Source organism: Podarcis liolepis (assembly GCF_965112155.1).
Source record: "Podarcis liolepis genome assembly, chromosome: 13".
NCBI lineage: Eukaryota > Metazoa > Chordata > Lepidosauria > Squamata > Lacertidae > Podarcis > Podarcis liolepis.
The window spans coordinates 10,340,860-10,366,511 of record NC_139573.1 but is presented as its reverse complement, the minus strand read 5'-3'; the positions used below and the strand labels follow the sequence as shown (position 1 = coordinate 10,366,511).

Sequence of the window (25,652 nt, the reverse complement as noted above, 5' to 3'; positions counted from 1 at the left end):
GGCCAGTAAAGCAAGATGAGCGCCGCAACCCCAGAGTCGGTCATGACTGGACCTAATGGTCAGGGGTCCCTTTACCTTTAATACATGACAGGGGTGTATGGAGTGTTAGGGAGGGGTAGTAACTCTAGTGGGGACCAAGTCATGCTCCTTCTGGGGTAGTTTGTCTACCTCTGATCCCCACCCCTTCACTCAGTTCTCACCTGTGGCTCCTAGAAATTGTCAGCTTGCAACAGCAGCCACATCCCATGAATCAGATACAACTGGCTGGCTCCCTAAACCAGGTGAGGGCAGCCAATGGGCCTCAAATCCTCAGTCTGTTAGGGAATTTCTCTGCATGCAAAGACAGGACATAGCAGATGAGAGCAAAAGTGGGCCCAATGCTTAAAAAGGTGGCTACTGCAGGTGCTGTAGAGGGAAATGAAGGGCAGATGGGTCTCGTAAACCTAGGAAGGGAGCCCACCTAGGAAATGGAAATTTTGAACCTAAACCTCCACTGCTTTACAGCATTACTCATTTGTGAAAAAGGCTTTCGGAGTAGAACCTGAGGAAAAATCTGTACCCATTGACTTTGGGACATCTTTGGCAGACAAAACAGTTAAGGAGCAAACTCTACAAAGATCCAGAGCAAGAACTCGGAAAGTGATACCCGCCACCAAGTCCATAAGACTCAACAGAAGCACAAATTCCACTGTCATTTATACCTTTCTTTGTGTTAGCTGCTCTTTGTTGTTCAGGTCAGGCCTCACCACAATAATGTAGCATTTAGGGGAAAAAATGCAAGCCAGTAACCCAGCACCAGAAGCAAAGATGGAGAAGATCTCCACAGCCACCATGTATTTTCCTCTGGTGCTCAGATAGGTTGGAATGAAGGAGAGCCAAACACTGCAGAAGACCAGCATGCTGAAGGTGATGAACTTGGCTTCATTGAAGCTGTCAGGCAACTTCCTGGCTAAGAAGGCCACCGTGAAGCTGAAAGTGGCCAGTAATCCCATGTAGCCCAAAACACAATAGAACATGGAGACTGACCCTTCATTACATAGAAATATGATTTCTTCCGTCATTGAGTGCATGTCCACATCTGGGAATGGGGGAGAGGTTGCCAGCCAGAGGACACAGATTCCAACTTGGACAATGGAGCAGGAAAAGACAATGGAATAAACCAGTTCTTTGCCTACCCATTTCCTCATATTGGATCCTGGTTTGGTAGCCATGAATGCCAAAACCACCAGTATGGTTTTGGCTAAGATGCTGGAGAGGGCCACAGAGAAGACAATGCCAAAAGCAGTTTGTCGGAGAAGGCAAGTCACCATATTAGGTTTTCCGATAAACAGCAAAGAAGAGAGGAAACACAAGAGGAGGGAGATAAGGAGACCATAGGTGAGGCTTCGGTTGTTGGCTTTGACTATGGCTGTATTGCGATGCTTAATGAAGATGCTGAGCACCAGAATTGTAATTAGAGCGAATAAAAGTGCAGAGGAAGATGAAACAATGGCCAAGGTTTCATCAAAGGCTAGGAAGTTTGGAATCTTAGGAATGCATAGATCCTGGCCGCTGTTTGGATACTGATCTGCTGGGCAACTGACACATGTATCCATGTCTGAAAATACACAAACAGTGTGTGACAATTTGAAGCAACCAAAAGTATTCTTAAGAATTCCCTCATCACTAGTCCATTTTGTATAGTGTTTTCTATGTCAGAATGTATACGAGCTTCAAGTCCAAATGCTTTTGTACTAGGTGTATCAAAAATAAAACGCGTGTATCAATTCTGGAATTTTCTACATGGGTGACATCTTTTTTCCCCTTCATTGTCTCCCTGCTTTTTCTTAGAGCCACATAAACAGTACAACAAAATGAGAAATGCATTAAAGCTGAAATCTTTGGATCTCAGAAAAGCGAGTTTGATAATAGTTTCACCCTATTGTCAAACCACTTCATTCTTAGAGGAGAAAACACCACTTCTATTCCACCCTAATTTTCTAGAAGTTGGAGGTAAAATATATTAGCTTCCACTTAAAAAAGAAATCTTCAAGATGTTTTAAAGATTAAAATATATTGATGTTATCTATAAACTGTGAGAAGAACACATCTGTTAATGTAAGCCTTTTCTCCTGCAGCAGTTTAATGTCAACAAAATTTCCAGGAGCCCAGAGATTCTGCATTATCTTCAGATATCACCTCTAACCTTTCTCATTTGAAATCATTCCTTCTGGACATGGATCACAATCGTAGCAGCAAAACTTCTCCCCCTCCTTCTTTTTCTTCCCGTAACCAGGATGGCAGTTGGCATTACATACAGAAAGCGGTGGCACCTATCCAAATAGATAGGAAGAGTTTAATATTATGATATTGTTTTGGGGAATTTATCAAATATCCACTATCAGGTGATGTAATAGTAAATAGGAGGACTAATAGCGTGAAATGATCCGTAGGTACACAAGTGGCACATAGAGTGGGGTAAAAAGCTGCTGTTCTAAGCATCATACAAACTTAAGAAGATATCAGTATTCCCATACCTTAGTAAAGCGTCTGTTCCATTTGATTCTGTCTTCATTAATGGTGAGCTCTTTACCTGGAGGGGCCTGAGGATCCAACCTGCCCACTTTGATTCTGACATAGGAATTATTTGGGAAAGTGACCAAGTTGGTTATATCAAAGCCAGCTGCTAACTCTCCATATTCATTAAATGTAATTTCATCTCCAGCACTGTTGTTGAATGAGATTCTCTGCAGGAATGACTGGAGCTAAGTGGAAAGAGAATCAAAGTTGAACACTTCAGTTCACATTGGAGAGCATTCATATTTTAGTTGGACATAAAGGAGGAGTAGGGAATCATGAATCAGTGCCAATTCAACATTCAACAGACTTGCATAAAGATGGAGAGACCATAGACCTGCTTGCCTGAGACCAGCCTTTGTCTGTATCCAAGAAAGGGATGGAATTTTAGAAGTCATGTAAGAGAAGAGATGGGAGCTTATGTTCTCAAAAGATAGGAATGCAACATGAGAACATCGGACTGGACCTTTCCATAGTTTATAGAGTGGATTTGAGCATGGTTGGATGTTGGATGCAGAGGAGTGGGAGGAAGCAGCAGCTGGAGAACCCGAAAGGGACACCCCAAGGAAAGGAGGCTCAGAGCTAGCGGACAAGGAGTGGTCAGTGGCAGAAGAGGGAGCAGACTGGGAGGAGGAGGTGTCAGAAGCAGAAAAGGCAACAGGGTTAAGGGAGCAGGAAGAGGCTGTGGCAGACTGAAATCCAGACTCAAAGGCAGAAGAGAAGGGAGAAACGCAGGGTCTAGAGACAGTGATCAAACAGTTGCCAGTGTCTTCTGGGGACCTACCAGTGAGGCCTGAAACCCCTGGTGATTGGCAGACAGGGAAAGATGAGGAGTTGGGGACAGGGCCTTCCAAGATGTGCTCAGGTAGTGGCAGCTCCCTGGTGGGCTGCTCTTCTGTTTTCTCTTGGATATGAGGATCCCTGCAATAGCCAGTGCCTGGTGTTGGGGTCCTGGTTGTTCTTCCTTAGAATTATGTGCCCAGGGCCAATGGGCCCCAGGCCCCCAACCTTACACCACTGGGTAACTGGACAGGTAAGAGAGAGAGGATTGGGGAGGGTCTTGAGATGGTGATCACACAATTGCTAGCCTCTTCTGGGGGTCAGCCAGCAAGGCTTCAGGGCCCAGAAACCCCTGGTGGTTTACAGACAGGGAAAGATGAAGAGTTGGGGACGGGGCCTTCCAGGACGTGTCCAGGCAGTGGCAACTCCCTGATGGGCTGCTCTTCTGTTTTCTTTTTTTTAAAGATATATTTATTAAATTTCATAAACAAATTTAAACAGATTTTAAACATAAAATACATAGCACAGAAAAGAGAAAAAAATTCAAGAATAGTAAGAAATACAAAGCAAAACAGATATTCAACAGAAAGACAGTTACCAAAAAGAAAAGGAAGTCATAACAAGCACCAACCCACCCCAAGAAAAAAGAAAAAAGAAAAATTATACCTCCAAATATTGTATCTTATTCACTAGTTTTTTGACCTCTTCACACCTCCCTTTCTGTATTACAATTCAGATATTTGGTTCAGCAAGTTCTTGCCCTCTGTCATTTAACCTTATTCAGCATCTTAAACTATGATAAAAATATAATTCCCATCATTATCAATCCAAGTTTACATATTCTTATTAATCTTCTTACTAACACCACTTGTTTCCAATCCAACGTCCTTTTAACATTCATTAATTTTACAGTATTTCTGTAGATAGTCTTTAAATTTTTTCCAATCTTCTTCCACCGACTCTTCTCCCTGGTCTCGGATTCTGCCAGTCATTTCTGCCAGTTCCATGTAGTCAATCACCTTCGTCTGCCATTCTTCCAGAGTGGGTAAATCTTGCGTCTTCCAGTACTTTGTGATGAGTATTCTTGCTGCTGTTGTTGCATACAGAAAAAAAGTTCTATCCTTCCTTGGCACCAAATGGCCGGCAATACCCAAGAGAAAGGCCTCTGGTTTCTTCGGGAAGGTGTATTTAAATACCTTTTTCAGTTCATTATATATTATTTCCCAGAAAGCCTTAATCTTTGGGCACGTCCACCAAAGGTGAAAGAAAGTACCTTCTGTCTCTTTACATTTCCAACATTTATTATCAGGCAAGTGATAGATTTTTGCAAGCTTGACTGGGGTCATGTACCACCTATAGATCATTTTCATAATATTCTCTCTCAGGGCATTACATGCCGTAAATTTTATACCAGTGGTCCACAACTGTTCCCAGTCAGCAAACATAATGTTATGTCCAACATCCTGTGCCCATTTAATCATAGCAGATTTGACTATTTCATCCTGAGTATTCCATTTTAGCAGCAAGTTATACATCTTTGACAAAATCTTAGTTTTAGGTTCTAACAGTTCTGTTTCCAGTTTTGATTTTTCCACCTGGAAGCCAAATTTTTTATCTAGATTAAAGGCCTCTCTTATTTGATAATAGTGAAGCCAGTCTCGCACTTTATCTTTTAGTTTCTCAAAACTCTGCAACTTCAATTTGTCTCCTTCCTGCTCCAAAATTTCCCAATATTTCGGCCACTTGGCCTCCATATTGAGCTTTTTCTGAGCCTTCGCCTCCATTGGTGACAACCACCTTGGGGTTCTATTTTCAAGTAAGTCTTTGTATCTTGTCCAGACATTAAACAATGCTTTCCTGACAATATGGTTTTTAAATGCTTTATGGGCTTTAACCTTGCCGTACCACAAATATGCGTGCCACCCAAAGACGTTGTTGAAACCTTCTAAATCCAAAATATCAGTATTTTCAAGAAGTAGCCAATCTTTCAACCAACAGAAAGCTACTGATTCGTAATAAAGTTTAAAGTCTGGCAGGGCAAACCCCCCTCTTTCTTTAACATCAGTTAATATTTTAAATTTTATTCTGGGCTTTTTGCCCTGCCAAACAAATCTAGAAATATCTTTCTGCCACTTCTTGAAGCAATCCATCTTGTCTACAATTTGTAATGATTGAAACAAAAACAACATTCTTGGCAATACATTCATCTTTATAGCAGCAATTCGACCCAGCAAGGAAAGCTTCAAATTTGACCATATCTCTAAATCTTTTTTAACCTCCGTCCAACATTTTTCATAGTTATCTTTAAACAATTTCCTGTTTTTAGCTGTCATGTTAATCCCCAAGTATTTAACTTTCTTAACCATTGTTAAACCTGTCTCATTCTGAAACTTCTCTTTCTCAATTATTGTTAGATTTTTTCCAAAACTTTAGTTTTTGATTTGTTCAACTTAAATCCTGCCACATGACCAAATTCATGAATCACTTCTAAAACTCTTTTAGTACTAGATTCTGGCTCCTGTAATGTCAATACAAGGTCATCTGCAAAAGCTTTCAATTTATATTGTTTAGCTCCGACCATTATACCTTTGATCAAATGGTCCCTTCTAATCATGTTTAACAGAACCTCCAGGACCGAGATAAAAAGTAATGGGGAGATTGGGCAGCCTTGTCGTGTCCCCTTCTCTATCTTAAATTCATGTCACCACATTGTTCACTATTAACTTAGCTTTTTGTTCTGAATAAATTGCACTTATACCGTTTTCAAATTCTTGACCAACCCCCATCCCACGAAGATTTTTCTTCATAAAGCTCCAAGAAATATTGTCAAAGGCTTTCTCGGCATCCACAAAAATCAAAACAGCTTTAGTATTAATTTCTTCTTGTAACTTCTCCAAAATATTAATTATATTCCTCGTGTTGTCCTACAAATGTCTACCTGGGAGAAAGCCAGCTTGGTCCTTATGTATCACTTCCCCTAATACTTTTTTCAACCTTTTGGCCAAAATATCAGCAAATATTTTGTAATCCACATTTAACAGGGATATGGGTCGGTAGTTCTTAAGCTGTGTCTTTTCAGCCTCAGTTTTCGGTATAAGTGTAATAAATGCTTCTTTCCACAATTCTGGCGCTTTTCCCCCCTCCAGAATTTCATTACAAACCTCCTTTAGTGGTTGTATTATCCAGTCTTTCAAAGTTCTGTACTATTTGGAGGTTAGGCCATCCGGCCCTGGAGATTTTCCCAACTGCATATTCTGAATGGAACCTTCTACATCCTGTTCCGTAATTTTTTGGTTCAACATTATCTTGTTTTCTTGAGAGATTTTTTGCAGCCCATTTATTTTCAAAAACTGGTCGATGTCTTCTGTTTTCTTTTGGATATGAAGATCCCTGCAAAAGCCAGTGCCTTGGGTTGGGGTCCTGGTTGTACTTGCTCAGAATTATGCGCCCGGGGCCCCCAGTCTTACACCACTGGGTAACTGGAGAGGTAAGAGAGACAGAGAGAAGTGGGGAGGGATATTTGGAGAAAACGGAGGGGTTTGCAGCGTGAAGGAGGTCGTTGTTTGTAGTCTGTTGCTTCTGAAAGTCTGTGTCATCTAAAGTCTGTTTAGTATCATTATAGGAAATATTCTAATTCCCATCTTTCATACAATAAATTTACTTAAGGTTCATTTTTAATTTCTTAAGTTTTATTCTTTTATTTCTTTACTGATGATTAAATGCCAACTATCATAATGTACCAATGCAGTGAAGGCTTTGTAACAGAGAACAATACCTGCCAAGGTTCTACATATTGAGGAGAGAGTCTTCCTCTACCACCTCTCCATTTGCAGATGACTGCAGCCAAGTGCATGCTATTTAAGGCATGTGCCAAAGCATAGACAGCATTATAAACACTGTAGCTGTGGCCAGTCATGCTCATTTCAAAAAATGGTGCAGGGAGGCTCTCCAGCATCTCCTCCCCAGTACACATGGTTGCTGAGATAGTGGAATTTTGAAGTGAACAACTGAATGCATCTTCCCAGAAATCTTGGATAAAACCATCTGTCTCTGTCCAATGAGGGTATACACTCTGAAGAAAGTCTTTAAAGTTGTGAATCTCCTTGGAGTGAATTGCAAAGGATATAGCACCATGGAGCATTCGTATTTTAACATTAATTTTTTTTTGAAGGCTATATAATATGAAATCAATTTGGGTAGTTGTAATCCATACTTTTCCTTCATGTGACTTCTTTTGAGGAAATAGTAGCTGAGTAAACTCCATCATGCTTAAAGCACTTGACAACCATATACTAGATCTACTTTCTCCATATAGAAGAATTGCATTAGCTTTGCTTGTTGTGAAAGTTGGTGACAAAATCCTTGAGTCCTCCAGCATTTCTAGTAAGTTACTGTTATAATGTATATTGGGTTTAACGCTTTCTGTGAATGCTGAACAGATTCCATTCTTGAAAAGCATTGGCTCAATTGTCTGTAAGAAACGTTCCCCAGCTTCATTAGAGGGAGTGATGAGCCCAACCCATTTCCATCTGAAATGCAGAAGTAACTGGATAATTCCCTGATACTGAAGGTCTTCATTGGGGACCATGTGGTAAAAGGAAGGGAACTTGGTTCCATCACTTATGGCTGGTTCAAATGAACCATATGAAATCTGGAAAAAGCAAAAGCCAAACGTTTCCAAGTGGAAACAAGAACTCCTGATATTCCAATTTATTCAAATATAAACACGTGCACGCACGCACACTAAAAATATTGGATATATATTGAACCTGTATGCCAAGTTTACCAAGTTTAGGGAGAGCACCAACCCCAGCTTACATAGGAAAACACAGATAACCTTGCTCAATGTTTTCTGTTGATATTTATTATTATTATTATGGCATCATCACAGCTTCATTCTTGTACATATTGATTGTATCGAAGAATAGGGGAGCATTTGGCGGAGGAGCTTCTGGCGAGCTGCGATGGACGATTGCTGAATTCCATCACCGCTGTACGTTCTGGAATCAGAGGCTGAGATGGGAGTAATCAGCCACCCTACACTCCTCAGGCTGGGGAGTGGCAGCTCACCCACAGATCTCCCAACACCTGGCCCCAAATTCAGAAGGAGGGGCTGGGGGCAGCTGGGTGGAAAGCCTGGAACGTTTCTTGGCAACTCTCCAAAGTCGCCTCCAATTAGCAGCAAGCTTCTAGTTCTTAAGATGAAAAACTGGATTTACGTTTTGGACATGATCTGAGCGAAGGGGGAGAAACTACTCTGCTAATTAATTCAGCCAATGAGGTGCAAAAAAGGATTCGAATGGAAAAAGGATAAACATCTATGTAGACTTGGTACGTTGGAACTGAAAGGGGTGTGTGTTTCAGCCTTCTTTATTATTATATTTCGTTTTGCTATGTTATGTGGCAAAATCCTCCTCTGAACGAACCAACTGCCTGATTATTTATAGCAAGCGAGACTGGAGAGGTGCTTTATTTGGTGATATAATATGATTCTAATAGTCATTAACTGTGTGGAAATAACAATTATTCAAAGTGGAAAACCAAGTTCAAAGTATTCGACTTCAGATATATTTGGAAGAGGATAAAGAGTTTCCCAACTTTGATTTGGAGAATGACTGGAGTGATGCAAAAAAAAACCTTGGGAAGTTTGCCTGGAATTAGAATCGAAATGACGCAGCTCCAACTAAATGAGCGTCCATGACCGAAAGTAGATCAGCTTGTCAAATTAAATGCAGAGCCTTTTAATATCTTACTTAATATTTGCATTCCCAGTTTTATATGGTAAAACCTTCCCTGGACAGGTTAACCATTTGAAGGACAGCTGGTCTTAAAGCATTGGGCAGATGCCTTGCTTTGATTTTATCTGGACTGACTTGGCTGCTGCCCAAGTTGAGAAGATTTTTGGGCTGGCTTGGTGGAAACATCATTTTGTGAAGAGACATCGTGAACATACAGAGGGAACTCGGGATGTAAATTCCACAAATAATATATTGTTTTGTTTTATCTTGCTTGTTCAGAGGCTGTGAAATGTAATAAGTATTAATATCGGAATGATTTATTGGAACTATCATGAAAATTATGAAAGCAGCAGAAGTATGAGATGATCAGAACCACCCCGGCCTGAGAACATGGGAAGATACCTCCATTTTTTTTATAATTTCGCCTAATATTTGGACTGTTGATGGTTGAATAATATGTATAATTTGGAATATTTAATATGATTTTATTGGATTGTTAAAGTGGAAAATTTAATAAATATTATTGTTTTAAAAAAGAAGAATAGGGGAGCATTTATAATGGCACATGTTAATATACTAAGTGGATGATTAAGCAAAATTCCAAGATGGAAGTGGAGTGATAGAAATTGTTGACCATGTACTTTTGATCTGTAAACTTTGTAATGAATGTAGGGAGCGCTTGATTCTCTACCTACTAAGAACTCTCTAAGGAAGATTTCCTGGGAAATCCTGAAGATCTCCATTAGATTGTATATTCTATTCTTCTCTGAGCACTATAAACCAAATCATATAAAATATCAGTAAAATATAAAATACTGTACCAGCACTATTTAAAACAACTAAAATGAAATACTACAATGTAGCAGAATAGCACAATGCTGACACCACTATATAACGCTCTGAAATGACACATGACAAATACCAGAACATAGCAAGAAAACACTTTTTCAATTAGCCTCTGAAAGTGAACAATGTTGATTAACATCATACTTTGGGAAAGGACTATCTTGATTTTTAAGGGGAAGAATATTTTTAGTTAATGTGTTCTCAGCTATCTTTGCCTATGAAGCCAATGTCAATGTCCTATATTCAGTAGCTCACAGGAAGCCAGTGCAGTGCGTTCAGGATTGATGTATATGAACCAGTCTAGGTGCCTCCTTTACAAACCTGGCAGCTTTACAGAAATCTCCTATTACATCTATTAAACACAAATTGCCCTTCTTACACACATTGTTGGTTATGCATATTATGGCCCTTTTACTTTGTCTATTTCCTCACTCCATATTTATGAATCAGTAGATTCCTAATGCAAGGAAAGTGTGAAATCTCTGTTTTTCAAAATCCATATTGTACCTGTGGAATCTTGAAAAGACCTAAGACGTTTGCCATGCACCAGGAGGTATCAGAGCTAAGTCCCCCAATGACTCCTATGACATTTTTCTGGATGCCACACCTGTAGTTGGGAACAAAGTGACGTGATTTAAAGATCAGGTCCAGAGTGTTTCGGTAGGTCATCTTTGAATCATAATAGCTATCATAGATGTGGAAGCCGAGAGAGACATTGGGCAACATCCTGGGATTCTCGTTGATCTCATCAACAGCAAACACCAAGGCCAGGATTTGCTGGTAGAACTTTGTCAACACCCTGCAAATGAAGTGAGGTTTTGGTTTGGTTTGGTTCAGGGAAGTTTTTAATGTATGATATTTTAGTGTTTTTTGGTTTCTATGGAAGCCGCCCAGAGTGGCTGGGGAAACCCAGCCAGATGGGCGGGGTACAAATAATAAATTATTATTATTATTATTATTATTATTATTATTATTATTGGGAAAATTAAACAGTGCACAGAATCTAGATAGGAGAGATTCACCTGCCTCCCTATGAGGAGAGGATGAAGCCAGCAAATTTATTTACTTATTTGGGCAATCTAAGAATACTATGTAATTAAAAAAGCTGTTGCATATTTCTTTATATCTTCAGCAACCCATGTTTATTTTCGCCACTTTGAAAATTTGGGTATCATCAAAACTTTGACTACTATACTATTTGGCTATATGCTTTTCCTATTTTTAATGCCATCTCTTTTCTTTTTCTCCTACTCTCTTTTCTTTCTGTCATTATAGATTTGGTGTTTTTAAAAAGCTTATTTTTCACTGACAATACACACAAAGTCTATATGCACAGAGATTTCGAATAACATCTATCCACACATTTAAAAAATAAAGTTCTAAAGCAATTCCCCCTTCAAATCAATCAAAGTTATTTTAAGATACAGCATATATGGAATAATTAAAATAATATTAATTAACGGTTACTTACATTGGGGCGTCAATGAAGTCCTGGGAAGGGTGGTTCTTGAAGGAAACCTTGCGGACTATGTAATAAATATGAGATGCCATTGCACCAATGACCAGGTCTCCTGGCTCATACCACTCGTGTGGAACATGAACAGGATGATTTGTGGCGCATTTAGCACTTTGTACTTGGGACACTATATTGAGGAGCAGCAGGAGCAGCAGGAGCAACATCCTGATGGCAAATTCCCTTGTGTGCATGGACTCCCCTGCTTCTCTCTACAGTATTATTCCTCTCCTCCACCTGACCTGAACAAGACAAATTGGGTGGCAGCTGACTCTGTCAATTTGATACTTTAAGGGACATGTATCCACCTTATTGTTAGCTTGAACATTGTCACAACAGAATGCCTTGGATACCAAATAAGATGCAGTGGTTTGATATGAAAGAGGGAAACTGATAACTGATAAGTAACAGAGCCCAGCCTAGTTGTCTATGGAGCACAGAGGAGCTTATAATCATTTCAGGCTTGCTTGTTGATTCTTTTTTTCCACTGTGACATCTGGAGTTTCAGTCAGGTGGATTGATTATTGTAATTTGAGTAATGATAGGGGAGAGAATCACTTGTGCAGTGTTTTTGGATTCTATGGCACATCAGCAGTAGGGGAACTGCCAAAATATTACTATTATTAATTTTAAAATATATTTACTTATTGATCTACCAATATTGCTCCAATAACGACCTCATTATAAGAATACCAATTTTATTTAATTAATGCAATTATGAATGCCAATTATTCAAATGTCTAATTATTTAATTTCATTAAACTGGCCCCCATGCATGCTAGATTTGATAGCTTCATTCTTCATTATTTCTGTGTTCCACTATGTTAATAATTTCCATTGTATTCCATGTACATATAACAATCTCTTAGATAACAGCTACAGTCTTGTGATTTCTATTTGTCTTGCTATATTAGGTAATTTATAAAGTTTAAAGTGAGGAACTCTAAGTGTAATCCTTATTCTTTCCTGCGTGTGACAATTTCCCCCCATGATGTTTTCTTGTCCATATATGGTGCTGTATCCTTCATTCCTGCAACTGTTGATGGTTCCCACCATGCCCTGGGAGAAGCAGTTATCCCACAGTTTCCCAAAGTCACTGCATCACTTTGTCCTGTGATTCGGCTTCCAGTAAAAAAGCAGTGTTCACCAGTCTAGGAGGAGCGCTCTGAACCCAGACTGCAGATAGTGAATCCAAAAGCATCTATTACTGCAGCTGGTAGACAAGAAGCCAATCTTCCAATGTAATTATATTTGTAACATCACAAAATCATAGGCAAGGAATGAATGTACAAGGTCAGCAGGATATCTAGGGTTGAGCTGGCCCCATCCTTTCCCCGTTTCCTAATTTGTTAGTACTGGGGCATCCTTCACTCTACCACCTATGTAACACTGATCAGATATGGTTTGCCATCACATTAACTGAATTGGAAAAGATAGATGTGACAAGCTCGGCGACTCAGTCACCGCTCACGCCCATGTGCCTGCTCTCACTTAAATATATTGCCCCCACCTCACCGAACAACCTTTGACCCGAAGGCTTAAAAACAAAACTAATTATCCCAGAATATCCTGGGGGGGGGGAATCTTTGTGAGGGGGATAACTAAGAAGTTGAGTTTCAAGCAGGTGTTTTTAGATAATCAATAAAGATTTATTTTTAGAACAAGGTTGTATAATACAAGTAGAGAAATTTTGGTTACTTAAAGAATAATATGCTAGTTTACTTCAATTCGCTTTCAGAGGTTCCGGTTTTATAGTTCAGTTCCTTTCTAAGTCTCTCCCTTCCTGATTAGTTTGATACCTAAGTAGACTCATCTCTATCAGTTCCTCCTTTTCCTGTCTTACCCTCAGTCTCCCAGCAAGATTCAATCCTATTACCCCTGCAGGATACTACACTCAGTGCTTCACTGTAAACTCGGAGTGGATGTTTTATTCCAGAACCAACTCTCCCTCCTCCACACTCCTATCCTCTCTCCCTAACTTCCAACCTCTCCAGCCTCCCCTCCTCAACCACCTCAACTCAGCTCCCCTCTTAACCACATTCTAAAGCCATCTCCCTTGAAATCTGCTCCCTTTAAACTCTCCCTCCTGGAACTACAGCCAATCAGAGGCTGCTGATCTTTAAGCATTTGCTGGCAGGAGAAAAAAGTAAAAAGAAATACTTGTGGAAGCAACTTTTCCGTCACAATAAGCATAACATTTTACAAGGATTGGAAGAGACACCATGGACAGAATAACTGCCACACACTGGAAGAACAAGGATATAGTTTGAGTGCCTTATTTGTAGTTCTATAAATCATTTAATGTGTCAACACAAATAGAAGTTATTAATATTGCAGTTGTTGTATAAGGGATTATTATTTTCACTGGAATATAATAGAAATTAATAAGATTTTGGAACGCAGAAATAAAGGAAATCATCTAGCATGTGGGGGGGGGCACCTAAATTATCTGATTCGATATTTGAGTGCTTAGTATTAGTATTACAATTTGGTATTGTTTTAATGACGCTATGATTGAATGGTAATTTAAAATTAATAAAAAATATTATAACAGAAATAGCATAACTAGACTTTAGAATCAACTTTAGAAAGAACACATCTGTATTCTCTGAAGCCATTAGGCTTATTTGAGATATTCTCTGCCACCACTCTTTCAAACAGGTTAGAAGTATAATTCAGAAAAAAAGGCTTGTCCTATTAGTGTTAGCAATATCCAATATGTTTTCCTCCAGATATGGTTGCATAACTCTGCTACTTTTCCTTGTTAAAACTATTTAAAAAACAAGGGAAATGGCTGTTTTAAACTTCTCCTTCTTCTATTCCTCAGCTGCCTTGTGGGTGAGAGATAAAGAATGCAGAGCCCTCAACCATTTCACATTGTTTTTTGTTTCTGGTACTCATTTTTTGTCTTCAAGATGAATTTGCAGATTCCATGAAGAAATTGATAAGAGACTTTTGATTAACAATCATTCATATGGTACATGTACAACGTTGATCAACTGAACTTAACCACTTGTAAATGAAAAGGCTGAGAGTTTTGCTATTAAGATTCCATTTGCTTTAAATATACAGGAAGACATGACAGGGGTGTATGGAGTGTTAGGGAGGGGTAGTAACTCTAGCGGGGAACAAGTCGTGCTCCTTCTGGTGCAGTTTGTCTACCTCTGATCCCCACCCTGCACTCAGTTCACACCTGGGGATCTTAGAAGTTGTCAGCATTCAACAGCAGCCACACCCTACCCCAGAAAATACAACTGGCTCCCTAAACCAGGTGAGGGCAGCCAATGGGCCTCGAATCCTCAGTGAGTTGGGGAATTTCTCTGCATGCAAAGACAGGATCAGACTGAGTGAGTGGATGAAAGCAATAGCAGGTCCAATGCTCAAAAAGATGGCAGGAGCTGTAGAGGGAAATGAGGGGCAGATGGGTCTCATAAACCTAGGAAGGAAGCCCACCTAGGAGAAGGAAACTTTGAATCTAAACCTCCACTGCTTTACAGCATTAGTCACTTGTGAAAAAGGCATAGGGAGTAGAACCTGAGGAAAAATCTGTACCCATTGCCTTTGGGACATCTTTGGCAGACAAAAAGGTTAAGAAGAAAACTTTACACATATCCGGAGTAGGGACTCGGAAAGTGATACCAGCCACCAAGTCCATGTATTCTAAGACCCAACTGAACAACAAATTCCACTGCCATTTAGACCTTTCTTTGTGTTAGATGCTCTTTGTTGTTCAGGTCTGGTCTCACCACAATAATGTAGCATTTAGGGGTGAAAATGCAAGCCAGTAACCCAGCACCAGAAGCAAAGATGGAGAAGATCTCCACAGCCACCATGTATTTTCCTCTGGTGCTCAGGTAGGTTGGAATGAAAGAGAGCCAAACACTGCAGAAGATGAGCATGCTGAATGTGATGAACTTGGCTTCATTGAAAGTGTCAGGCAACTTCCTGGCTAGGAAGGCCACCGTGAAGCTGATAGTGGCCAGGAAGCCCATGTAGCCCAAAACACAATAGAACATGGAGACTGACCCTTCATTACAAAGAAATATGATTTCTTCAGGCATTGAGTGTATGTCCACATCTGGGAATGGGGGAGAGGTTGCCAGCCAGAGGACACAGATTCCTACTTGAACAATGGAGCATGAAAAGACAATGGAATAAGCCAGTTCTTTGCCTACCCATTTCCTCATATTGGATCCTGGTTTGGTAGCCATGAATGCCAAAACTACCAATATGGTTTTGGCTAAGATGCTGGAGAGAACCACAGAGAAGACAATGCCAAAAGCAGTTTGTCGGAGAAGGCAAGTCACCATATTAGGTTTTCCGATAAACAGCAAAGAAGAGAGGAAACACAAGAGGAGGGAGATAAGGAGACCATAGGTGAGGCTTCTGTTGTTGGCTTTGACTATGGCTGTATTGCGATGCTTAATGAAGATGCTGAGCACCAGAATTGTGATTAGAGTGAATAAAAGTGCAGAGGAAGATGAAACAATGGCCAAGGTTTCATCAAAGGCTAGGAAGTTTGGAATCTTAGGAATGCATAGATCCTGGCCGCTGTTTGGATACTGATCTGTTGGGCAACTGACACATGTTTCCATGTCTGAAAATGCACAAACAGTGTGTGACAATTTGAAGTAACCAAAAATATTCTTAAGAATTCCACATCACTAGTCCATCTAGCATAGTGTTTTCTACGTCAGAATGTATAAGAGCTTCAAGTCCTAATGCTTTTGCACTAGGTGTATCAAAAATAAAACTTGTGTATCAATTCTGGAATTTTCTATATTGGTGACATTTTTTTTTCTTTATTGTCTCCCTGCTTTTTCTTAGAGCCACATAAACACTACAACAAAATGAGAAATGCTTTAAAGCTGAAATATTTGGATCTCCGAAAAGCGAGTTTGATAAGAGTTTCACCCTATTGTCAAACAACCTCATTCTTAGAGGAGAAAACACCACTTCTATTCCACCCTAATTTTGTAGAAGTTGGAAGTAAAATATTTTAGCTTCCACTTAAAAAAGAAATCTTCAAGATATTTTAAAGATTAAAATGTATTGATGTTATCTATAAACAGTGAGATGAACACATCTGTTAATTTAAGCCTTCTCTCCTGCAGCATTTTAATGTCAACAAAATTGCCAGGAGCCCAGAGGTTCTGCATTATCTTAAGATGTCATCTCTAACCTTTCTCATTTGAAATCATTCCTTCTGGACATGGATCACAATCATAGCAGCAAAACGTCTCTCCCTCCTTCTTTTTCTTCCCGTAACCAGGATGGCAGTTGGCATTACATACAGAAAGGGGTGGCACCTATGCAAAGAGATAGGAAGAGTTTAATATTATGATACTGTTTTGAGGAATTTATCAAATATCCAATATCAGGTGATTTAATAGTAAATAGGAGGACTAATAGCGTGAAATGATCCGTAGGTACACAAGTGGCACATACAGTGGGGTAAAAAGCTGCTGTTCTAAACATCATACAAACTTAAGAAGATGCCTGAACCATCCAACCTTACAGTTGTGTTAGAATTCAGTCTGATTCAGTGTGATTTCACCCCTGGCTTGGCCTTTTGATGGAGTCACCACTTAATGGCATTTGCTTCAAGGAGTTCATATGGTGTTCCTTTGTGGTGGCACAAGGAATTAAAGGTAAGCCATTATAGTGGTTCTGCTCCTACCTGCAGGGTCAGTACAATAAACTAGCAATAGGAAGTCATTACATGACTTTTGGGTTTTGGGTTGTGGTTTCCTGTTCGTCCACATCCTGTCTCAGAGAGAAATGCTTTGGGTTCCTATGCCTGACCTGTTCTGGGAGGAGTTGCATTCCGTTTGAAGCAAGAGGTCTGGAAGCACTCCTCTATTCTGACTCATCACTAGTCTGAAGTGGTTTCAGGTGCTAGTGAATTTCAAAATGAATAATGCATGAGGTGCTTTTGTTACATCCCATTTTGTGGATAACCACAAATTCTGGGTTTTTAGGGACTGTGCCATTATTTCCATACCTTAGTGAAGCGTCTGTGCCATTTGATTCTGTCTTCATTAATGGTGAGCTCTTTACCTGGAGGGGCCTGAGGATCCAACCTGCCCACTTTGATTCTGACATAGGAATTATTTGGGAAAGTGACCAAGTTGGTAATATCAAAGCCAGCTGCTAACTCTCCATATTCATTTAATGTAATTTCACCCCCAGCACTGTTGTTGAATGAGATTCTCTGCAGGAATGAGTGGAGCTAAGTGGAAAGAGAATCGAGGTTAAACGCTTCAGTTCACAATGGAGAGCATCCATATTTTAGTTGCACATACAGGACGAGTAGGAAATCATGAATCAGTGCCAATTCAACATTAAACAGACTTGCATAAATATATTATGCAGAGATGAGACCATAGATCTGCTTGCTTGAGACCAGCCTTTGTCAAGATCCAAGAAAGGGAAGTGATTTGAGAAGTCATGTATGAGAAGAGATGGGAGCTTATGATCTGGAAGGATGGGAATGCAAAATGAGAACATCGGACTGGACATTTTCATAGTTTATAGAGTGAATTTGATCATGGTTGAATGTTGGATGCAGAGGAGTGGCAGGAAGCAGCTGCTGGGGAACCCAAAAGGGACACCCCAAGGAAAGGAGGCTCAGAGCCAGGGGATTGGTGGTGGGATGACAAGGAGTGGTCAGTGGGAGAAGAGGGAGCAGACTGGGAGGAAGAGGTGTCAGAAGCAGAAAAGGCAACAGGGTTAAGGGAGCAGGAAGAGGCAGTGGCAGACTGAAATCCAGACTCAGAGGCAGAAGAGGAGAAGGGAGAAACGCAGGGTCTAGAGACAGCGATCAAACAGTTGCCAGTGTCTTCTGGGGACCTACCAGTGAGGCCAGAAACCTCTGGTGATTGGCAGACAGGGAAAGATGAGGAGTTGGGGACGAGGCCTTGCAAGATGGGCCCAGGTAGTGGCAGCTCCCTGATTGGCTGCTCTTCTGTTTTCTTTTTGATATGAGGATCCCTGCAATAGCCAGTGCCTGGTGTTGGGGTCCTGGTTGTTCTCCCTCAGAATTATGTGTCCAGGGCCAATGGGCCCCAGGCCCCCAACCTTACACCACTGGGTAACTGGACAGGTAAGAGAGACAGAGAATTGGGGAGGGATATGGGGAGGAAACGGAGGGATTTGCAGTGTGAAGGAGGTAGTTGGCACAGCTACAGTTACGTGTAATTTTTGGTAGTCTATTGCTTCTGAAAGCCTGTGTCATCTAAAGTCTGTTTAGTATCATTATAGGAAATACTCTAATTCCCATCTTTCATACAGTAAATTTACTTAAGGTTTATTTTTTATTTCTTAAGGTTTATGCTTTTATTTCTTTACTGATGATTAAATGCCAACTCACATAATGTACCAACGGAGTGAATGCTTTGTAACAGAGAACAATACCTGCCAAGGGTCTGCATACTGGGGAGAGAGTTTTCCCTTAGCATCTCTTCTGTTGTGGATGGCTCCAAACAAGTGCATGCTATTTAAGGCATGTGCCAAAGCATAGACAGCATTATAAACACTGTAGCTGTGGCCAGTCATGCTCATTTCAAAATATGGTGCAGGGAGGCTCTCCAGCATCTCCTCTCCAGTACACATGGTTGCTGAGAGAGTGGAATTTTGAAGTGAACAACTGAATGCATCTTCCCAGAAATCTTGGATAAAACCATCTGCGTCTGTCCAATGAGGATATATACGCCGAAGAAAGTCTTGAAAGTTGTGAATCTCCTTGGAGTGAATTGCAAAGGATATTGCACCATGGAGTATTCGTATATTAAAATTAAATTTTTTTTGAAGGCTATATAATATGAAATCAATTTGGGTAGTTGTAATCCATACTTTTCCTTCATGTGACTTCTTTTGAGGAAATAGTAGCTGAGTAAACTCCATTACGATAAAAGCACTTGCCAACCATATACTAAATCTACTTTCTCCATGTAGAAGAATTGCATTAGCTTTGCTTGTTGTGAAACTTGGTACCAAAATCTTTATGTCCACCATTTCTAGTAAGTTACTGTTATAATGTATATTGGGTTTAACCATTTCTGTGAATGCTGAACAGATTCCATTCTTGAAAAGCATTGGCTCAATTGTCTGTAAGAAACGTTCCCCAGCTTCATTAGCTGGAGTCATGAGCCCAACCCATTTCCATCTGAAATGCAGAAGTAACTGGATGATTCCCTGAAACTGAAGGTCTTCATTGGGGACCATGCGGTAAAAGGAAGGGAACTGGGTTCCATAATTTATGGCTGGTTCAAATAAACCATATGAAATCTGGAAAAAGCAAAAGTCAAACGTTTCCAAGTGGAAACAAGAACTCATGATATTCCAATTTACTCAAATATAAACATGTGCCCGCACGCACACTAAAGTATTGAATATATATTGAATCTATATCCCAAGTATAGGGACAGCAGCAACCCCAGCTTATATAGGAAAACACAGATAACCTTGCTCCAAGTTTTCTGTTGATATTTATTATTATTATGGCATCATTACAGCTTCATTCTTGTACATATTGATTGTATCGAAGAATAGGGGAGCATTTGGGGGAGGATCTTCCGGCAAGCTGTGATGGAGGATTGCTGAATCCCATCACCGCTGTACGTTCTGGAATCAGAGGCTGAGATGGGAGTTATCAGCCACCCTACATTCCCCAGGCTGGGGAGTGGCAGTTCATCCGCAGATTGCCCAACACTTGGCCCCAAATTCAGAAGGAAGGGGGGCACTGGGGGACGCTGGATGGAAAGCCCGGAATGTTTCTTGGCAACTCTCCAAAGTCACCACCATTTAGCAGCAAGCTTCCAGTTCTTTAGACGAAAAATTGGGTTTAAGTTTTGGACATGATCTGAGCGAAGGGGGAGAAACTACTCTGCTAGTAAATTCAGCCATTGAGGTGCTAAAAAGGATTTGAATGGAAGAAGTATTAACATCTATGTAGACTTGGTATGTTGGAACTGAAAGGGGACCATTTATCATGGCTCATGTTAATAAACTAACTGGATGATTAAGCAAAACTCCAAGGTGTAAGTGGAGTAATAGAAATTGTTGATTATGTACTTTTGATCTGTAACCTTTGTAATGATTGTAGGGAGCGGTTGATTCTCTATCTACTAAGAACTCTCTCAGGAAGATTTCCTGGGAAATCCTGAAGAGCTCCATTAGATTGTGTATACTTTTCATTTCTGAGCATCATAAACCAAATCATATAACATATCAGTAAAATACTGTACCAGCACTATTTAAAACAACTAAAATGAAATACAACAATGCAGCAGAATAGCACAATGCTGACACCACTATATAACGCTCTGAAGTGACAGATGACAAATGCCAGAACAATAGCAAGAAAACAGTGTTTCCTATTAGCCTCTGAAAGTGAACAATGTTGATTAACACCATACTCTGGGAAAGGACTGTTTTGATTTTTAAAGGGGGGGGGACATTTTTAGTTAATGTGTTCTCAGTTATTTTTGCCTATGAAGCCAATGTCAATGTCATATATTCAGTAGCTCACAGGCAGCCAGGGCAGTTCATTCAAGATTGATGTATATGAACCAGTCTAGGTGCCTCCTTTACAAACCTTGCAGCTTTACAGAAATCTCCTATTATATCTATTACACACAAATTGCCCTTCTTATAAACATTGTTGGATATGCTTATTATGGATCTTTTACTTTGTCCATTTTACCACTTCATATTTATGAATCAGTAGATTCCTAATGCAAGGAAAGCATGAAATCTCTGTTTTTCAAAATCCATATTCTACCTGTGGAATCTTGAAAAGACCTAAGACGTTTGCCATGCACCAGGAGGTATCAGAGCTAAGTCCCCCAATGACTCCTATGACATTTTTCTGGATGCCACACCTGTAGTTGGGAACAAAGTGATGTGATTTAAAGAGCAGGTCCAGAGTGTTTCGGTAGGTCATCTTTGAATCATAATAGCTATCATAGATGTGGAAGCCGAGAGAGACATTGGGCAACATCCTGGGATTCTCGTTGATCTCACCAACAGCAAAGACCAAAGCCAGGATTTGCTGGTAGTACTTTGTCAACACCCTGCAAATAAAGTGAGATTTTGTTTGATGGGAAAATTAAACAGTGCACAGAATCTAGATAGGAGAGATACACCTGCCTGCTTCCCCTTCATGGATCACTGCCTTGCCGTGTTGAAGGGGCCTGAATAACTCAGAGAAGCTATGAACTATGCCGAGCAGGGCACCCATGATAGACAGGTCATAGTGGAGAGTTTTGACCAAACGTGATCCACCTGGAGGAGGAACCAGCAAGCTCCTCCAGTATCCCTCCCAAGAAAACTCCATGGACAAAGACAACAGACACATAAAAGTTATGATGCTGGAAGATGAGCCCCTCAGGTCAGAAGGCGTCCAACATGCTACTGAGGAAGAGCGGAGGACAAGTACAAGTAGATTCAGGCTGGGCCAAAGCTGAAAGGACACTAAGTTGTGGATATGCCTGGAAGCGAAAGGAAAGTCCAATGCTGTAAAGAAAAATATTGCATAGAAACCTGGAATGTAAGAACCATGAACCTGGGTAAGTTGGATATGGTCAAAAATGAGATGGCAAGAATAAATATTGACATCCTGGGCATCAGTGAACTAAAATAGACGGGAATGGGCGAATTCAGTTCGGATGACCATCATATCTACTACTGTGGGCAAGAAACCCATAAAAGAAATGGAGTGGCCCTCATAGTCAAGAAAGCTGTACTGGGATGCAATCTCAAAAATGATAGAATGCTCTCGATACGAATCCAAGGCAGACCTTTTAACATCACAGAAATCCAAGTTTATGCACCAACTACTGGTGCTGAAGAAACTGAAATTGACCAATTCTATGAAGACTTACAACACCTTATAGAAATGACACCAAAGAAGGATGATCTTCTCATTATAGGGGATTGGAATGCTAAAGTAGGAAATCAAGAGATAAAAGGAACAACTGGCAAGTTTGGCCTTGGAGATCAAAATGAAGCAGGGCAAAGGCTAATAGCATTCTGCCAAGAGAACAAGCTGGTCATCACAAACACACTTTTCCAACAACACAAGAGACGACTCTACACATGGACATCACCAGATGGGCAGCATCGAAATCAGATTGATTATATTTTCTGCAGCCAAAGATGGAGAAGCTCTATACAGTCAGCAAAAACAAGACCTGGAGCTGACTGTGGCTCAGATCATCAGCTTCTTATAGCAAAATTCAAGCTTAAACTGAAGAAAGTAGGAAAAACCACAGGGCCGGTAAGATGCAATCTAAACCAAATCCCTTATGAATACACAGTGGAAGTGAGGAACAGGTTTAAGGATTTAGATTTGGTGGACAGAGTGCCTGAAGAACTATGGATGGAGGCTCGCAACACTATACAGGAGGCAGCAACGAAAACCATCCCAATGAAAAGGAAATGCAAGAAAGCAAAGTGGCTGTCCAACGAGGCCTTACAAATAGTGGGGGAGAGAAGGCAAGCAAAATGCGAGGGAGATAGTGAAAGATACAGGAAATTGAATGCAGATTTCCAAAAAATAGCAAGGAGAGACAAGAAGGCCTTCTCAAATGAGCAATGCAAAGAAACAGAGGAAAACAACAGAATGGGAAGAACAAGAATGGAAAGAACCAGAAAATTGGAGATATGAAAGGAACATTTCGTACAAAGATTACCATAATAAAGGACAAAAGTGGTAAGGACCTAACAGAAGCAGAAGACATCAAGAAGAGGTGGCAAGAATACACAGAAGAATTATACCAGAAAGATATGGATGGCTCGTACACCCCAGGTAATGTGGTTGCTGACCTTGAGCCAGACATCCTGGAGAGTGTGGTCAAATGGGCCTTAGAAAGCACTGCTAATAACAAGGCCAGTGGAAGTGATGATATTCCAGCTGAACTATTCACAATTTTAAAAGATGATGCTGTTAAGGTGCTACCCTCAATATGCCAGCAAGTTTGGAAAACTCAGCAGTAGCCAGAGGATTGGAGAAGATCAGTCTATATCCCAATCCCAAAGAAGGGCAGTGCCAAAGAATGTTCCAACTACTGCACAATTGCACTCACTTCGCACGCTATCAAGGTTATGCTTAAAATTCTAAAAGGAAGGCTCAAGCAGTATGTGGACCGATAACTCCCAGAAGTGCAAGCTGGATTTAGAAGAGGCAGAGGAACCAGAGACCAAATTGCAAACATGCGCTGGATTATGGAGAAAGCTAGAGAGTACTAGAAAGACATCTACTTCTGCTTCATTGACTATGCAAAAGCCTTTGACTGTGTTGACCACAGCAAACTATAGCAAGTTCTTAAAGAAATGGGAGTGCCTGATCACCTCATCTGTCTCCTGAGAAATCTCTATGTGGGACAAGAAGCTACAGTTAGAACTGGATATGGAACAACTGATTGGTTCAAAATTGGGAAAGGAGTACGACAGGGTTGTATATTGTTTCCCTGCTTATTTAACTTATATGCAGAATTCATCATGTGAAAGGCTGGGCTGGATGAATCCCTAGCCGGAATTAAGATTGCTGGAAGAAATATCAACAATCTCAGATATGCAGATGACACAACCTTGATGGCGGAAAGTGAGGAGGAATTAAAGAACCTTTTAATGAGGGTGAAAGAGGAGAGCTTAACATAAAAAAACCCCCGAAGATCATGGCCACTGGTCCCATCACCTCCTGGCAAATAGAAGGGGAAGAAATGGAGGCAGTGAGAGATTTTACTTTCTTGGGCTCCATGATCACTGCAGATGGTGACAGCAGCCACGAAATTAAAAGACGCCTGCTTCTTGGGAGAAAAGCAGTGACAAACCTAGACAGCATCTTAAAAACTAGAGACATCACCTTGCCAACAAAGGTCGGTATAGTAAAAGCTATGGTTTTCCCAGTAGTGATGTATAGAAGTGAAAGCTGGACCATAAAGAAGGTTGATCGCCGAAGAATTGATGCTTTTGAATTATGGTGCTGGAAGAGACTCTTGAGAGTCCCATGGATGGCAAGAAGATTAAACCTCTCCATTCTTAAGGAAATCAGCCCTGAGTGCTCACTGGAAGGACAGATTGTGAAGCTGAGGCTCCAATACTTTGGCCACCTCATGAGAAGAGAAGACTCCCTGGAAAAGACCCTGATGTTGGGAAAGATGGAGGGCACAAGGAGAAGGGGACGACAGAGGACGAGATGGTTGGACAGTGTTCTCAAAGATACCAGCATGAGTTTGACCAAACTGCGGGAGGCAGTGGAAGACAGAAGTGCCTGGCGTGCTCTGGTCCAAGGGGTCACGAAGAGTCGGACACGACTAAACGACTAAACAATAACACCTGCCTGCTTGTACAGAGAGGATGAGGATGAAGCCAGCAAAGTTTATTTACTTATTCGGGCAATCTAAGAATACCGTGTAATTTTAAAAGCTGTTGCATATTTCTTTATATCTTCAGCAAACCATATTTGTTTTTGCCACCTTGAAAATTTGGGTATCACCAAAAAAGTTAAGTACCATACTACTTGGCTATATGCTTTTCCTATTTTTTATGCCATCTCTTTTCTCATTCTCCTACTCTCTTTTCTATCTCTCTTACCACAATTAGATTCAAAAGAGTTTATTGTTCATTGACAGTATGCACATAGTCTATATGTACAGAGATTTCTAATAAAATCTCTCCATACATTTAAAAAATAAAGTTCTAAAGCCATCCCCCCTTCAAATCAATCAAAGTTATTTTCTGTCCGATATAGCATATAAGGAATAATTAAAATAATATTAATTAATGGTTACTTACATTGGGGCCTCAATGAAGTCCTGGGAAGGGTGTTTCTTGAAGCATAATTTGGGGACTATGTAAACAATATGAGATGCCATGGCACCAATGACCAGGTCACCTGGCTCATACCACTCGTGTGGAACATGAACAGGATTATTTGTTGCACATTTAGCACTTTGTCCTTGGGACACTATATTGGGGAGCAGCAGAAGCAGCAGGAGGAACATCCTGATTGCAAATACCCTTGTCTGCATGGACTCCCCTGCTTCTCTTGACAGTATTATTCCTCTCCTCCACCTGATCTGAATAAGACAAATTGGGTGGCAGCTGACTCTGTCAATTTGGTACTTTAAGGGACACGTATCCACCTTATTGTTAACTTGAACACGGTCACAACAGAATGCCTTGGATGCCAAATGCAGTGGTTGATATGAAAG

The 25,652-nt window shown here is 40.5% G+C and overlaps 2 protein-coding genes across 2 annotated transcripts; both read right to left on the bottom strand.

The window, feature by feature from the left end:
- Positions 1 to 202: 202 nt before the first annotated feature.
- On the bottom strand, positions 203 to 11,627 carry LOC310692595 (vomeronasal type-2 receptor 116-like; the record flags this gene model as incomplete). The annotated part of the gene is made up of 5 exons (XM_083473538.1): positions 203 to 1,597; positions 2,186 to 2,312; positions 2,517 to 2,744; positions 10,428 to 10,719; positions 11,392 to 11,627. The coding sequence occupies 5 exons, from the start codon at positions 11,625 to 11,627 to the stop codon at positions 696 to 698; spliced, it is 1,785 nt and encodes a 594-aa protein (XP_083329664.1). The 3' UTR covers positions 203 to 695.
- A 3,501-nt stretch (positions 11,628 to 15,128) lies between these two features.
- Positions 15,129 to 25,442, bottom strand: LOC310692594 (vomeronasal type-2 receptor 26-like; the record flags this gene model as incomplete). The annotated part of the gene is made up of 4 exons (XM_083473537.1): positions 15,129 to 16,030; positions 17,494 to 17,665; positions 21,218 to 21,509; positions 25,234 to 25,442. The coding sequence occupies 4 exons, from the start codon at positions 25,440 to 25,442 to the stop codon at positions 15,129 to 15,131; spliced, it is 1,575 nt and encodes a 524-aa protein (XP_083329663.1).
- Positions 25,443 to 25,652: the final 210 nt, after the last annotated feature.